We start from the raw sequence: 15,728 nt of genomic DNA on the forward strand, positions 1-15,728 counted from the left end.
GATGGTCTCTGCAACAATCAACAGCCAACAGTCTATGGGAACTTCCAGCGATTGAACTCTTTGCATCGTAACAAAACAGAAAACTAGAAAGGTTTTGTTCCATTCTTCCCTGCAAACTCAGATCCATTCAAGATGTTTTTCTGCTCAATTTATTTATTAATTTATTAACATTTTTAGTGCTCACATTCATAGATAGTACATGGCGATTTACAACAGCACATGCGTAACCTTATTATCACTTTGTTTCCAAACCCCGCCTGCTTAATATAATGTCTTTTCTTTGTTCTGAATTCCCCCCATCCCCATATATTTTTTACCTACCTCTATACTTGCACTTCATCAGATGCATGACGTGATCTGCCCTGCAAAGCACATACTTCGATAAATTTGTTAGTTTATAAGGTGCCACCCACCTTGTGTCGTTTATGCCTACCCTTAGTTTCACACACATGTACAAAATTTAAAATATAACAGCAGTAAAAACATTAAAATGACAAATTAAGTCAAATTGGACTTATGTTGGTTTGGTAAGCCTGCAAGAGTAGGTAAGTCTTTAATGCTTTCTTAAAAGATTTGTGAGATGTAGTTGTACAAATAGACTTAGAGTTCCAGAGGCATGGGCTTGCTACTGAGAAGGCTTGATTTCTTGTGATGTCCAGCATACTAATTTTGGGGTTGGAATTTCCAGAAGGTTTTTTTTTGCTGAGGGGAATTGATGAGTAGGCTTATATAAACAAAGTGTTGATGCAAGCTAATTGGAGGATTCTTAATTTAAAAGTTTGTGAATGAGGTTGAGGACTTTATATTGTGACCTCCATGCAACAGGTAGCCAATGTAACATGTTCCATCATATTAGACCATGATAAAAAAAATACGAGATGAAAAACTGAATGTCATGTGCATATAAATTATAATTGACACCTAAACATGAAAGTAATTTACATAAAGGAGCAAAATAGATGTTGAGCAATGTGAAAGAGAGTACAGAGCCCTGAAGGACTCCTGAAGTAATACTAACCAGGAGGAGTGGGAAGAACCTAGTCTAATTCGCTGTGTGTGATCTGAGTTAAACCATTTTGGAACTGCTCCAGCTGTGCCTATGGATGTCAATAATGTTAATTGTATAGAATGAACTACTGTATATATATATATAGTTGTACTCAAATGTAGTCTATATTTACATGTGGGAGGGTGGGTCCCAAGTTGCATTTTCAGTAAGTGCTCCACTGCATCCTTTATCTTGGGACTCCCCACATGTCTTGGCTAATTCAACCCTGCTTGTTGATGGAGAAAACTGGTTACTGTAAACAGTGTTCTCCATAGACAGGATGAATTAGCCATGCTAAATACCCACCTCCTGGAGAGGTGACTACTTAGCTAGTCTAATGTCACCTGAAGGGGCTTACAAGGCAATGCCCATGTGGGAATTCCCACACAAACTCAGAAGAGCAAAACATCTTACAAGCTTGGGGAGATGGGTCCATTTGGTGTCGCTGGATGACATCGCCCCCACATGTCATGGCTAATTCATCCTGCTGTCTTTGGAGAACACTGTTTACAGTAACAAAACTTGCTTTATCAAATGTTCTTGAATTATACACTTCAGAACGTTTGTAAAGTAAAATAATTTCACTGTTTATATGGTCTATAGTTCAAGCTCTATTTCCAAGGACATGAGAATGTTGTAGGAATTCAAAATGTTATGTCATATGCTCTTCTACTTTAAGTGTTTATTATGCATATATTGCAAGATGAAGAAAAGTGTGGCCAATTGAAAACATTCTTATAATAATTCAAGGTGGGCCTGGATGGTGATTCAAACACCATGCTTCATTACATGAATTAATATCTGACATATATCTGGTATATCTGCTTCACGTTTAGATAAGACAAGATTTCATACCCCCTTGTGTTTTGCCTTCCAGGCTTCCATTATTCACAGTAGTTCATTTTCTCTACTTGCAAATCAGGTCACTCTCTTTAAGCTTTCTGTCCTTTTAGTCTCTCTTCCAGTATCTCTCTCTTCACAGTTCCCTTTTCTGCTTTCCTCACTTGAGTTCCATTTCCCCACTTTTCTTTCTAGCATCTGTGTTCTCTAATTACCAATTCATTCACATAATTTTACAGTTGGGTAGAAATTCCTTTAATATAGCTGGCCCTTTTTAGTACAGGAGTCTTAAAATAAAACATATATATCAGTCTGCTTTATGGGTTAGCATCTGCCAAAATCCTACTGAGACAGATAGTGATTGTGCAACACCAGAAATTTTTCTGCATCCATACCTACATGACTTCCAGACATAAACGATCTTAGTATTGTCATCAACTCCAGCTTCCACCAGCTAAAACTTATCGACATGCTAAACTGCAGAACCACTCATTTACAATGTTAGTACCCAAAATATGGAATGATCTTCCACCATTATCAGAGAAGAGTTGGATCTAAAGCAGTTTAGGCATAAGGTGAAAACCTGGTTAATGGAATCTTTGGCAAATTAGTTCAAGGAAGGAGCAACCTTGATGGCTCTGTTTATTTTATTTTATTTATTTAAAAGTATTTGTATACCGTCTTTACAAACAATGTTTAATCAAAACGGTTTACATAAGTAAATAAAATATACACAAACAAAAGAAATTAAAAAACATAAAATTATAATAAAGCATAAAAATTACAAAAATAGTCAATTGAAAATAAATATCTAAAAATAATAATTAGTTAATATAAGACAAATCAATTTATAATAATGTCGCGCCTTTTTATTTGTAAGCATGGGAAAAAAGAGATTATGTTATTTAGTAAGTGATATATGGAATGCAGTTTGAAACAGATGTGTTTTTAAGGATTTTTTGAAATGTTTAGAATTGGATATGGATCTTAGGGAATCCGGTAGTGCGTTCCATAGGATTGGACCAATGACTGAGAATGCTCTTTTTCTGGTGATATCAAGACGGGCTTGTCGCGGTGATGGAATATCTAGAAGGCTTTTGTCCAGTGATCTTAAGTGCCTAGCAGGTTTGTATATTTGAAGAATAGAACATAAATTAACAGAATTAGGAGTGTAAATGAGAGAGTGTATAATGGGCAGAATCTTGAATTGTATTCTGTATTTAACTGGTAGCCAGTGTAAGGATTGAAGTATCGGAGTAATATGATTTTTTATTGAAGAGTTTGTAAGAATACGTGCTGCTGCATTTTGGATCAGTTGGAGTGAATGAAGTGTGTTGTCTGGGATACCTATGTAAAGAGAATTATAGTAATCAAGCCCAGAAAAGATGAGTGATTGAAGGATAGTCCGAAAGTCGTGAAAGAAAAGTAGAGGGCGGAGTCGTTTCAGGAGTTGAAGCTTGTAGAATGAGTTCCTAGTAATCATGGATATGTGTTGCTTTAGTGAGAGATCTGAATTGATGGTTATACCTAAGTTTTTAGCTGTTTTAGAGATAGGGATAGTAGTTCCATTAAATACAAGTTGGGGTGGGGGACCTATGGATGAATCAGTAATTGATGAGAGGTGGACTATTTCTGGTTTTTTTGGATTTAGTTTCAGACGATTATGGGAAAGCCAGGTGTCTATAGTTGTGAGATATAGAGATACTAAAGATAATGTATGGGTCCAGGAGGTGTTGTATGGTACCATAAACTGTATATCGTCGGCATAGATTTTAAATTGTATGTTTAGTGAGGCTAGGATACGGCAGAGAGGTATCAGATAAATATTGAAAAGAATAGGAGATAGAGAAAGAACCCTGTGGAACACCTGATGCAATAGAGTATGGTTCAGAAGAATGATTATTTATATTGACTTGTTGGATGCGACATGAAATAGACCATTGTAATACAACACCTGAGATACCTATGGATTTAAGAATAGCAATAAGAATTTGGTGATCAACGGTATCGAAGGCCGCAGAAATATCCAAGAAGACAATAATGTGGTCTGTGTAAGAGTCGAAGGCCCGAAATATAGTGTCAAATGATGTCAGTAGAAGAATTTCAGTGGCGTGACCTTTGCGGAATCCATGTTGATTTGTATGTAGTATATCGTTTTCTGATAGGTAGTTTGATAATTGAGATAACACTACTGATTCAATCAGCTTAGCCAGGGATGTTAATGTTGCAATGGGTCTAAAATTGTTAAGATCGAAATCTTCCTTTGATTTGTTTTTTAAGATGGGAAGTATGGAGGTTTTTTTGAGGGAAGACGGGAAAAGACCGTTTTCTAAGGATTGATTTACTAATAGTGCTAAGAAATTGCTAGAGTGAGGACCTAAGGCTTTAAAGAAAGTACCAGGGCAAGAATTGTCAGGTGAGTTGGAGGGATTTTGTTTTCTAATAATGGTTTGTGTAGTATTTTCAGAAACCGGTGTAAATTCAGACCATGTATAAGTAAATTCAAGGTTATTATAAGAGGGTAATGGTAATTTTGAGAATTGATTTGAAATGTCTGTAACTTTTGATTTGAAGTAGTTAGCAATTTTATTACATAAGGCTGTCTCAAAACTGGTAGAGCATTCTTTTTGGGTGGTCGTTAGGGTTTTTACTATATTGAATAGTATATTGGGGTTTCCATTTGCTTTGGCAATCTGGTTTGCATAGTAAGATTTTTTTGCTAAGTTTATGTTTTTATTGTACTGACGTAGTAAGGAATAGTAGGCATTTTTTGTTTCAGAGGTTTTGTTCTTCCTCCATCTGCGCTCAAGATTTCTAAGTGAGGTTTTTAATGAGTGTAGCGTTTTTGTATACCATGGGGCATTTGTTTTGTTTTTTTTATTTGGTTGTATTTTTATTGTTCTTAATGGGGCAATTGCATTTAATGAGGAGGAAATAGTGTTCCATTTATCAATAGTATCCTGAATGTTAGTAGCTAATGCAACTGGCAGATTGGGTCTTACTGTATCAAGGAAAGAATCTGTGGTGATAAATTTACGTTTAACTATAGATTGTGAGTCCTTCTTGTTTAATGTTTTTGGATAGGAGATATTAAGAGAAAAATTAATAAGATAGTGGTCCGACCATGGTATTGCAGTAACCTTGGTTTTTTCTGGAATATTGGAAGCGAAGCTAGAATTAATAAAGACTAGGTCTAGAGTTTGACCTTTAGCATGTGTGGGGGACTGAATGAGTTGTTCCCAGCCCAGGCCTGACATGGCGTCCAGGAAGGCATTTACTGTAGGTGAGGGACGTGTAATATGTAAGTTAAAATCGCCTACTATGATTGTTTTACTTAGGTCACCTGATAGGGAGGCTATGATCTGTTGATGCGTTTTAGAAATTTGTTTTATTTAATTAGATTTTTAATGAATATTTGTTTTTCAAAGAGATGGACACATTTACAGATTTTATTGTAAAAGCTGGAAAGTGATTAATACATTTTTATAAATAAATAAGACTTACTGATCAGGAATTTCTCATTCTAGGAAGCCATTGTGGTAAGAGAGAGGGTGGTAAAGACCTTGCAGATACATAACTGGATCACCAATTGGGTCATCTTGTCTAAACTGCACACAGGACCTGTGTCACTTGTGCGCAAAGTTTGACTAGTGAGGTTGGGCAGATTCCCAGAAAACAAGATTCCTGTTCTAATGGAACAGGTAAGGCTGATAATGGCACTGGAAGACAGGTTGTGTCTAGCTTTCTTTGATCACAAAAAGTTCGTTTTCCTAGTGCTCTAAGAAGGGAGTTTGAATACAAGCATGCCTTCAGGTGCTCAAGAGTGAATTTTCATCTCCAAGAAGGAGATGAGAATTTTCAGTTCAGGGCCTCTGGCCCAAGCACAGTACCTCTATATGACCATCCTGCAAATTATCCCCAGGTTCACTGTTGGGATGTCTGGGATAATGTTGGAAAATTATATGTGTAACATACTAGACAAGCCAGCTGGGACTTGAGATCTAGTAAGATGCCAGGTACTGTAGAGAATAACCACAGGCTGACTGAAGTACATGCAGCAAGAAGGTTGAACTTTCATGCAGATTGGCAAAGCAGAAATGTTCTAAGTCAGGAGAATGGCATTTGAAACAGCCCATCTTTCAGCACATTAGTAAAGAATAGAAAATTACCAAGTAGGATTTCATGACCTTGAGAATTAACTCTGACTTACCTGCGTCATAGTGGATAACACATTGAAATCGTAGGCTCAGTGTGCTGCGGCAGTCAAAAGAGCAAACAGAATGTTGGGAATTATTAGAAAGGGAATGGTGAATAAAATGGAAAATGTCATAATGCTTCTGTATCGCTCCATGGTGAGATCGCACCTTGAATACTGTGTACAATTCTGGTCGTCGCATCTCAAAAAAGATATAATTGCGATGGAGATGGTAAAGAGAAGGGCAACCAAAATGATATGGGGAATGGAACAGCTCCCCTATGAGGAAAGACTAAAGAGGTTAAGACTTTTCAGCTTGGAGAAGAGTCTGCTGAGGGGGGGATATGATAGAGGTGTTTAAAATCATGAGAGGTCTAGAACGGGTAGATGTGAGTCGGTTAATTACACTTTCGAATAATAGAAAGTCTAGGGGGCACTCCATGAAGTTAGCTTGTGGCACATTTAAAACTAATCGGAGAAAGTTCTTTTTCGCTCAACGCACAATTAAACTCTGGAATTTGTTGCCAGAGGATGTGGTTAGTGCAGTTAGTGTAGCTGGGTTTAAAAAAGGATTGGATAAGTTCTTGGAGGAGAAGTCCATTACCTGCTATTAATTAAGTTGACTTAGAAAATAGCCACTGCTATTACTAGCAACAGTAACATGGAATAGACTTAGTTTTTGGGTACTTGTTATGGCCTGGATTAGCCACTGTTGGAAACAGGATGCTGGGCTTAATGGACCCTTGGTCTGACCCAGTATGGCATGTTCTTATGTTCTTACAGATCCCCAATAAAACGGGGTCTAATACAGTGCCATGTCTTGGTTAATGATTTGGAGTTTATTTTCTTGCTTGCTTTTATTCAAGAGTAATTCATTAACATATCTGCCATGAACTGATATGGACTGTATAAAAGAGTTGAATGTTTCTTTAAGCAACAATCATTTTTTCTATCAAATTTTAAGGAATTGTTTTTGTAGTTCACTTCATTGCTGGAAAATTACTACACGGATCCTCCTTAAGAAGTAGCCCTGCCTCTCGGCTTGATTATTCTGTGCAGCCAAGGATGCCTGTCGGTGAATAAATAATAATTTCTGTCTGTCCTCTGGGGCAGGGATGCTGAAATATAAGCCTGACTGGGCCACATCTGAGATTTATACCTTTTAACAATACCTAATTGCTATCAGCTGGACCTGTAACAAAAGAATAACATTAAGGTCTGGGACTGCCTTGCATTAAATTGAATTTGTGATGCTCTTTCTTTGTGAATCCTTTCAAGCGACTTCAATTTCACCCTGAGGCTGATATCAGGTCTACAAAAGCCAGGAGCCTTTCCAGCCCTTCATGTACTGTAATACTTACATTGCAGGCATTTACACTTTCTCTCTCTCAGCGTTAGCGTTTGATATTGTTCAGAAGATTCGTGCTGCAGCATCTCATTTGTTGTGCAGGATCTGAAGCCCGGATACACTGATGGAATGTACAGAGGATTTTTGTGGGCAAGCAGCCTTCTTTTGAATTCTTTTAGTTGCCGAAGACGGGCTGTGTGCTTTGTTCCAATGGACACGGGCTGCATCAGATTGAAAACGGCACTGCTAGGAATTTGTGGTTTTCCTATTTTTATAGCCCGTTAGGCAACGGCCTTTTGTCCATGGTAAAATATGACTTCTAATCGAGAAAAGCAGAGACTTTCTCCATTTCGAATGCTGAAAATGCTGGAGAATTGTAGGCCTGTTGTAAGCAAAATAGGTAAGAAGTCTCTTATAAATTATGCTGATTTTAAAATTAAATGTTACCAGGTTACTTAATTAAAAAAAAATTGGAGAAGAACAGATAATTAAAAAAACAAACTTTTTGGCTAAATATAAGACCATGCAATCTCGGACTGGAAACAGTTGATTAAAAAGTATAAATGTTAATTGCTAGGTCATAATATTAACTTGGTTTTTTTAACCAAAGAAAAGATTTTGGGATGCTTTCTATTCACAGTACTTGTTTCAGTGATTTACAAGGAAACCTTGCTGTCGCTTACTAGGGCAGTGTCCCTGGTGTTTGTTACCTTGTCAAGAAGAGTGCTGAGCCTTGTTTCATTCTAAAGTTTACAAAATGTGTTAATGCAGGGTGTATCCCCTTTTTTTCCTTGGCAGTTAGGATTCTAATAACAGTAATGCACTGTAGATTGCAAAGTTACAAAATAAACTGCTTTGCTTCAGAGAAGTCTAAATAAATATCTGAAATGAACAATACTCTGACAAAGAAGCTGTAATCCAAGATACTTTTTAGTGTGAGGAGGATAGTATATTTAATTGGGCATTATACTTGCTATTGAGGTGTTGTGTCGATATGTTTGTTAATGCCTTAAAACATTGGTGAAATATCTTAAAATAAATTTGTTTGATGTAAACCCCCTCCCATCCTCAGACAGTATGCTGTACAAAGGAGAGCAAGTAGAGTAAATATTTAGAAGATATGTATTCTTATAACCAGAGAAAGGTATCTTCTGTGTCAAAATAGGAAACCTAGATCAGATCTGAAAACTTACGATGTTTCTTTGATTTATTTACTTACTTACCTTGTCATTTAAAGAAGGGACCTGTATGGTTTTAAAAGCTCATATTCTGGAATTTTTTTTATTGGACTTTTCAAAGATATCTACTTTTATGATCATCTTAAGTACTCAGTATTTTTTTTGTATTCAGTTGTATTGGGGAGTTTGCTTTCTTTTAAAAAGGTTATTACAACATATTAAGACTCCTTCGTTTAAGAAGATTGTTTAAGATGGGCAAATTTCAGCTAGCAACTGAGCTAATTAATGACTGCCAATTAGTATCTCCAACTATTACTAAATATTCAAGATGTCAGGTAAATATCATGTATTAATCCCATTATTACGGGAATCCCACAAAACCTCTAAATCATAAGACTTTTGAAATGAGACTTCAGGACCTTAAATATGTGTACCAAAATTGAGAGGGAGATATGATAAATATGAAAGATCTAAATAATGCACAAGAAGCAAGCATTTTTCAGCAAATAGGAAGTTATAGAACAAGGGGTATGAGACTCAAAGGGGATAGACTCTGGTATAACATAAGGAAATATTTCTCCTCAGAAAAGGGGTGTAGATATATGGAAGAGCCTCCCAGTGGAGGTGGGGTAGGAAAAAAAAAACTTGTAAAAATTAAGAAGGCATGGGTTAAGCATACAGAAGGCATAAAGATAAAGCCAGAAGCTGGGTGGCTCTGCAATACGTCAGCAAAAAGAGGCCTTGTGGTGTTTAACTGCCTTCATGTTCTCTGTTGCTATAATCAGTCTGTAGACCTCAACAATTATGAGACAGAACAATGGAAACAGAGTGATTTGTGGAGACCCTTCAGAAAGAAACATAGAAACATAGAAACATAGAAATGACGGCAGAAGAAGACCAACCGGTCCATCCAGTCTGCCCAGCAAGCTTCACACATTTGTTCTCATACTTAACTGTTTCTCTTGGCTCTTAGTAACCTTATGTTCTAATTCCCTTTTCACCCCCACCATTAATGTAGAGAGCAGTGCTGGAGCTGCTTCCAAGTGAAATATTAAGTTTGATTAGTTGGGTAAGCGGCAGCATAGCTCTCTGCCATGAAGCAGAGGGCAATGCTGGAAATGTGTGAAGTATCAGTTTTTCTTTTCCCCTGTCATTGAAGCAAGGAGTCATGCCGGACATGCACCGAAAGTGAAGAATGCCTTGAAAGTCACATTAACTATCATCAAATATTGAAAAGCCTAATAATTGGTAATACCTATAAGCCCATGAACCCATCCCTGTTTTTTTTTCTTTTTTTCTTTTCTTTTTTTAATTGGGAGATGGATGCCCTTCATCCTTCTACTCTGTGAAGGTGGACACCTACCACCGGCCACTGGCATCCCGCTCCGTTAATGCCTCTGTGGCTACTGCCGCTCCATGCAGTGTTTTACTACCTGCTCTTTATATGCGTCCTCTAGAACTGATGGATCCCATCCCTGGGTTTTTTTTATTATTTATTTAATTGGGAGATGACAGCCCTCCATCCTTCCGCTCCGTGAAGGTGGACACCTACCACTGGCCACTGGCATCCCGCTCCGTGAATGCCTCTGTGGCTACTGCCGCTCTGTGCAGTATTTTACTACCTGCTCTTTATATGGACACCTACCACTGGCCACTGGCATCCCGCTCCGTGAATGCCTCTGTGGCTACTGCCGCTCCGTGCAGTATTTTACTACCTGCTCTTTATATGTGTCCTCTAGACCTGATGGATCCCATCCCTGTTTTGTTTTTTGTTTTTGTTTTTTATTTAATTGGGAGATGACAGCCCTACATCCTTCCGCTCCATGAAGGTGGACACCTACCACTGGCCACTGGCATCCCGCTCCGTGAATGCCTCTGTGGCTACTGCCGCTCCGTGCAGTATTTTACTACCTGCTCTTTATATGCGTCCTCTGGACCTGATGGATCCACAATATTTATCCCATGCCCCTTTGAAGTGCTTCACAGTTTTGGACTTCACCACTTCCTCCGGAAGGGCATTCCAGGCATCCACCACTCTCTCCGTGAAGAAATTCTTCCTGACATTGGTTCTTAGTCTTCCTCCTTGGAGCCTCAGCTCGTGACCTCTGGTTCTGCTGATTTTTTTCTGTTGGAAAAGGTTTGTCATTGTCTTTGGATCGTTAAAGTTTTTCAAGTATCTGAAAGTTTGAATCATATCACCCCTGCTCCTCCTTTCCTCCAGGGTGTACATATTTAGATTCTTCAATCTCTCCTCGTATGTCAACCGATGAAGACCCTCCACCTTCCTGGTCGCCCTTCTCTGTACCGCCTCCAACTTGTCCTTGTCTCTTTGTAGATACGGTCTCCAGAACTGAACACAGTACTCCAGGTGAGGCCTCACCAAGGACCTGTACAAGGGGATTATCACTTCCCTTTTCTTACTCGATATTCCTCTCTCTATGCATCCCAGCATTCTTCTGGCTTTTGCAATCGCCTTGTCGCATTGTTTCGCCGACTTCATATCATTAGACACTATCACCCCAAGGTCTCTCTCCTGCTCCGTGCACATCAGCCTTTCCCCCCCCATCGAATACAGTTCATTCGGATTTCCACTCCCCAAATGCATGACTTTGCACTTCTTGGCATTGAATTTCAGCTGCCATATCTTCGACCACTCTTCCAGCTTCCTTAAATCCCGTCTCATTCTCTCCACTCCTTCCGGCGTGTCCACTCTGTTGCAGATCTTAGTGTCGTCCGCAAAAAGACAAACCTTACCTTCTATCCCGTCCGCAATGTCGCTCACAAAGATATTGAACAGGACCGGTCCCAACACCGATCCTTGCGGTACACCACTTAAAACCGCTCTCTCTTCAGAGAAAGTTCCATTTACCATCACGCATTGTCTTCTGTCCGTCAACCAGTTTGCAATCCAGGTCACCACTTCGGCACTCACTCCCAAGCTTTTTGTTTTATTCACCAGTCTCCTGTGCGGAACCGTATCAAAAGCTTTGCTGAAATCCAAGTAGATGACATCTAGCGCTCTTCCTTGATCCAATTCCTTGGTTACCCAGTCGAAAAAGTCAATCAGATTTGTCTGACAGGATCTTCCCCTGGTGAATCCATGCTGCCTCTGGTCCATTGGTAAGCAGAAAATTTGCTGTGGCTACAAATTTTCATCAGTATTTTGGCCTCCCAACATTTATGTTTAAACGGTTTTTATTAATTTTCCAATAACAATACAACAAGACTGAGGAGATTCCATTCCTTATCTCCCCAGTATATACAGCAACCGTGAACATTAGCTTCCCCCCACCCCCAAATTGACAGCAGCAAGAATAAATAAATAGTGAGTTACCAGCCAAAGAAAATAAAGCTTAGGTAAACAATATGGCCTCCCAACATTTAAAAGATTTTCATTGCAGTACTTTTGGAAGTCACATTTGTTTTTGATACAAAAAACTGAATGAGGAACAACTCTGTGACCAATTTAGATCCATTGGAGCTGTTGAATATCTCTTGCATCATGTGCACTTACGAGTTAGAAAAATCCATAATTGCCACTCAAACTTTGTATGGTGTGTGTATCCTCTCTCTGAGATTTGTGCAGTCTAGCTGTTTGTAGCTGGTGCTACTTGAGTTCCTGAAAAGCAGCACTGGAAAAGAACGAGGCTGCTACTGTGAATGAAGACATGGGCAAGGAGAATGGCTTTTGAGGCTTCCTCTGTCTATAGAGATCTATCCAACATCAAGGAAGAACAGGATATTTATATTTCCTAAATGAATTAATTCCTCTGATTTTACAGTTGATAATACACACCAAACAATTGGATTACTACAAGTTTGAAATTTGTGAGGGCTGGCACCAATTGTAAAGAATTCAACTCCATCTGCTACACACATTCATTCATCTCTCATAAAAATTCATAATTTATCTACCTTAAAAGAACAAAAAATCTATCAACTTCCTAAGGGTAGGTCCCAAAATGGTGGACTGGATTAGCAAATGGTTGCGTGATAGACAACAGAGGGTTGTGGTAAATGGAATTCACTCTGAGGGAAGAGAAATTGTAGCTCACTGCAGAAAATGTGCAGTCAAGCTTTTGGTGTGCAGAAATATGAGTGAGCAATACACAGTGGGCAGTTGAGGGGTGGAGTGGGACTTTGATGTCCATCAGTCAGGAGAGAAACCTCAGAGTAATATATCTGATGGTAACAAAACAATGTGATAAGGCAGTGGCTAGAACTAGAGGAAGGACAGGTTGCACAGGGAGAGTTATAACCACAAGAAAAGGGACAGTAATAATTCCTCTGTACCTCTCCTAGAATATTGTGTCCAGTTCTGAGGGCCATACTCCTGAAAATTTATAGACAAGCTGGATGCAGTCCAAAGAGAGGCAAACAAAAACTATATGAGATGAAACTTAAGGACCTAAATATGCATATCCTAGAGGAGAAGAGAGATAAGAACATGCCATACTGGGTCAGACCAAGGGTCCATCAAGCCCAGCATCCTATTTCCAATAGTGGCCAATCCAGGCCATAAGAACCTGGCAAGAACCCTGAAAGGTGTAAGTAATGCACAAGATGTAAATCTTTTTAATTGGAAAGGAAGTTGTAGAGCTAGGGCTCATGATATAAAGCAGCCATTCAACAGGCCAGAAAAGACTACATCTCCAAGCAACTAGAATTAATGATGAACCATCTGAGTAAAAACTTTAACATAGTACACAAGCTTTCCAATCAAATCACGAATCACTACAACTACATGTGATCACACAGCAGAAGACTTTGTGAAATTCTTCATGGATAAAATCTAGGCTATGCACTCTGGGGCGGATTTTAAGAGCCCTGCTCGCCTAAATCCGCCCAAATCCGGGCGGATTTAGGCGAGCAGGGCCCTGCGCACTGGTGAGCCTATTTTACATAGGCCTACCGGCGCGCGCAGAGCCCCGGGACTCGCGTAAGTCCCGGGGTTTTCTGAGGGGGGCGTGTCGGGAGCGGGCCCGAACCGTGCGGCGTTTTCGGGGCGTGTCGGGAGCGTTCCGGGGGCGGGCCCGGGGGCATGGCTACGGCCCGGGGCAGTCCGGGGGCATGGCCGCGCCCTTCGGACCCGCCCCCAGGTCGCGTCCCGGCGCGCTATCAGCCCGCTGGCGCGCGGGGATTTACGTCTCCCTCCTGGAGGCGTAAATCCCCCGACAAAGGTAAGGGGGAGGGTTTAGACAGGGCCGGGCGGGTGGGTTAGGTAGGGGAAGGGAGGGGAAGGTGAGGGGAGGGCAAAAGAAAGTTCCCTCCGAGGCCACTCCGATTTCGGAGCGGCCTCGGAGGGAACGGGGGTAGGCTGCGCGGCTCGGCGCGCGCCGGCTGTACGGAATTGATAGCCTTGCGCGCGCCGATCCAGGATTTTAGCGGATACGCGCGGCTACGCGCGTATCTACTAAAATCCCGCGTACTTTTGCTTGCGCCTGATGCGCCAGCAAAAGTACGCCAAATCGCGCGGTTTGAAAATCTATCCCTCTACTTTTGATGCTTCTCACCCCACTTCAGTTGACACAATCACTCCTTCTCCCTTTAAGGACCAACATTACTCTGTCCTGACAACACTTCTCTGAATTTAGAGCCATCATTCTACTAGAAATAGAGAAGATACTCCAAGAATCAGCTAATCTGCGAGCCTATTAGACCCAATTCCCCCAAGATTCATCTGCATTCTTAAACAAGACCTAGCCCCTTGGCTAACCACCGTAACTAATGTCATCTTATCACAAGGTTCCTTATCTAATTCACTTAAAAAGGTGCTAATTAAACCTATTTTGAAGGAACCATGCTCTGATCCTAAAATAATTGACCACTAACGCCTAGTCTTTACCCTCCCCTTTCTTTCCAATCTAGTAAAAAAAACATGGTCTACTTCAACTTCTAGACTTCCTTGAAGAAGGCAATATATTGCACCCTCACCATTCTGGCTTTGGGAAAGGCCATGGAACTGAATCCATCATTTAGCCATCATTAGCAGCATTTATCTATACGCAGACCAAGGGGTGACTCATCCTCTTATTAAATCTTTCTGCAGCCTTTGACATAGTTGATCATAGTCTCCTACTTCAGGTCTTAGGAAGTATTGGTAATGGGATACTGCCCTCAGATAGTTTGAATCTTTTCTATCCAACAGAACTCAGTTCATCTCATGGACAAGCACATTTTCTTTCTTTTTCAAATAAAAAATTCACTTATGGAGTGTCTCAGGGTTCTGTTCTCTCCTTGATTAGCTATATTTGGATCTGTGACCTTATACAATCTTTCAACATCGAATGCTACCTGTTTGTGGATCACATTCAACTTTGATTCAAGATAGGATCCGATCAAGCCTCTTCTATCACCAATCTCAATATCTGTCTTACCGCAGTGGTCTAATGACTAAGCAAGCACACACTTAAATTTAACCCCTCCAAACCTGAACTCCTCTGCCTTAGCCACCGAGGGCATCCCCTACTATCTCTGTCAGGAACCCTCTCCAGCCAAAAAATTGGTACAAACCCTCGGGTGCTACTTGTCCAAAATCTCTCAATGGTAGTAAGAACCTCCTTCATATATCTTTGTCATGTTCGACAACTATCGAATTTCCTCAGATAGCACAATCTGGCTACCGAAATCCATGCGCTAATCACCAATTGAATTGAATGGCATCTCTCATTACAGTTTGAAACACCTTCAACTCCCGCAAAACACTTCTGCCAAAATTCTGGTAGGTTCCAAAGCAACCGACCACATTGGTCCCATCCTACCCAAATTGCACTGGCTTCCAGTAGAAACCTAAACAAAAGTCAAAACCCTCTTCTTCATCTTCAAATGCATGAATAGACAGGCTCCTGAGTACATCTCCCTTTTTCTTTGGTTTTACACACCCCTAGAGACTTTACAAACGGCCTTTCTATCCTCCCCACCTTTGTCATTGACAAAACTGAACTGCACAAGACTGCTGGCTTTCAGTTGCTATGACCCCAAAATCTGGATCAAGGTACTCAGATTCCTTTACCATGAAGCATGCTACCTCACTTTCCAGAAAAAAAGCAAAAGCGTAGCTGTTTAACTAAGCCTTTTCTCAGCCTATTAGATCCAATATGCTGGGATATTATGCAAGAC

General features: G+C 40.1%; 1 protein-coding gene across 4 annotated transcripts in view; it reads left to right on the forward strand.

The window, feature by feature from the left end:
- The window catches only part of LOC115090469 (cyclin-dependent kinase 17-like), a 434,720-nt gene that overhangs the window by 173,749 nt on the left and 245,243 nt on the right, over positions 1-15,728 (forward strand). The window contains exon 1 of one of the 4 annotated variants that reach the window (XM_029599600.1): positions 7,705-7,831. The exons of the other annotated variants lie outside the window; for them this stretch is intronic. Within the exon in view, the coding sequence (XP_029455460.1) occupies positions 7,744-7,831 (88 nt within the window). The 5' untranslated portion in view covers positions 7,705-7,743. Of the gene's footprint in view, positions 1-7,704; positions 7,832-15,728 lie in introns of those variants that run through there. 4 annotated transcript variants of the gene reach the window in all.

This window comes from Rhinatrema bivittatum, chromosome 4 (assembly GCF_901001135.1).
Source record: "Rhinatrema bivittatum chromosome 4, aRhiBiv1.1, whole genome shotgun sequence".
Taxonomy (NCBI): domain Eukaryota; kingdom Metazoa; phylum Chordata; class Amphibia; order Gymnophiona; family Rhinatrematidae; genus Rhinatrema; species Rhinatrema bivittatum.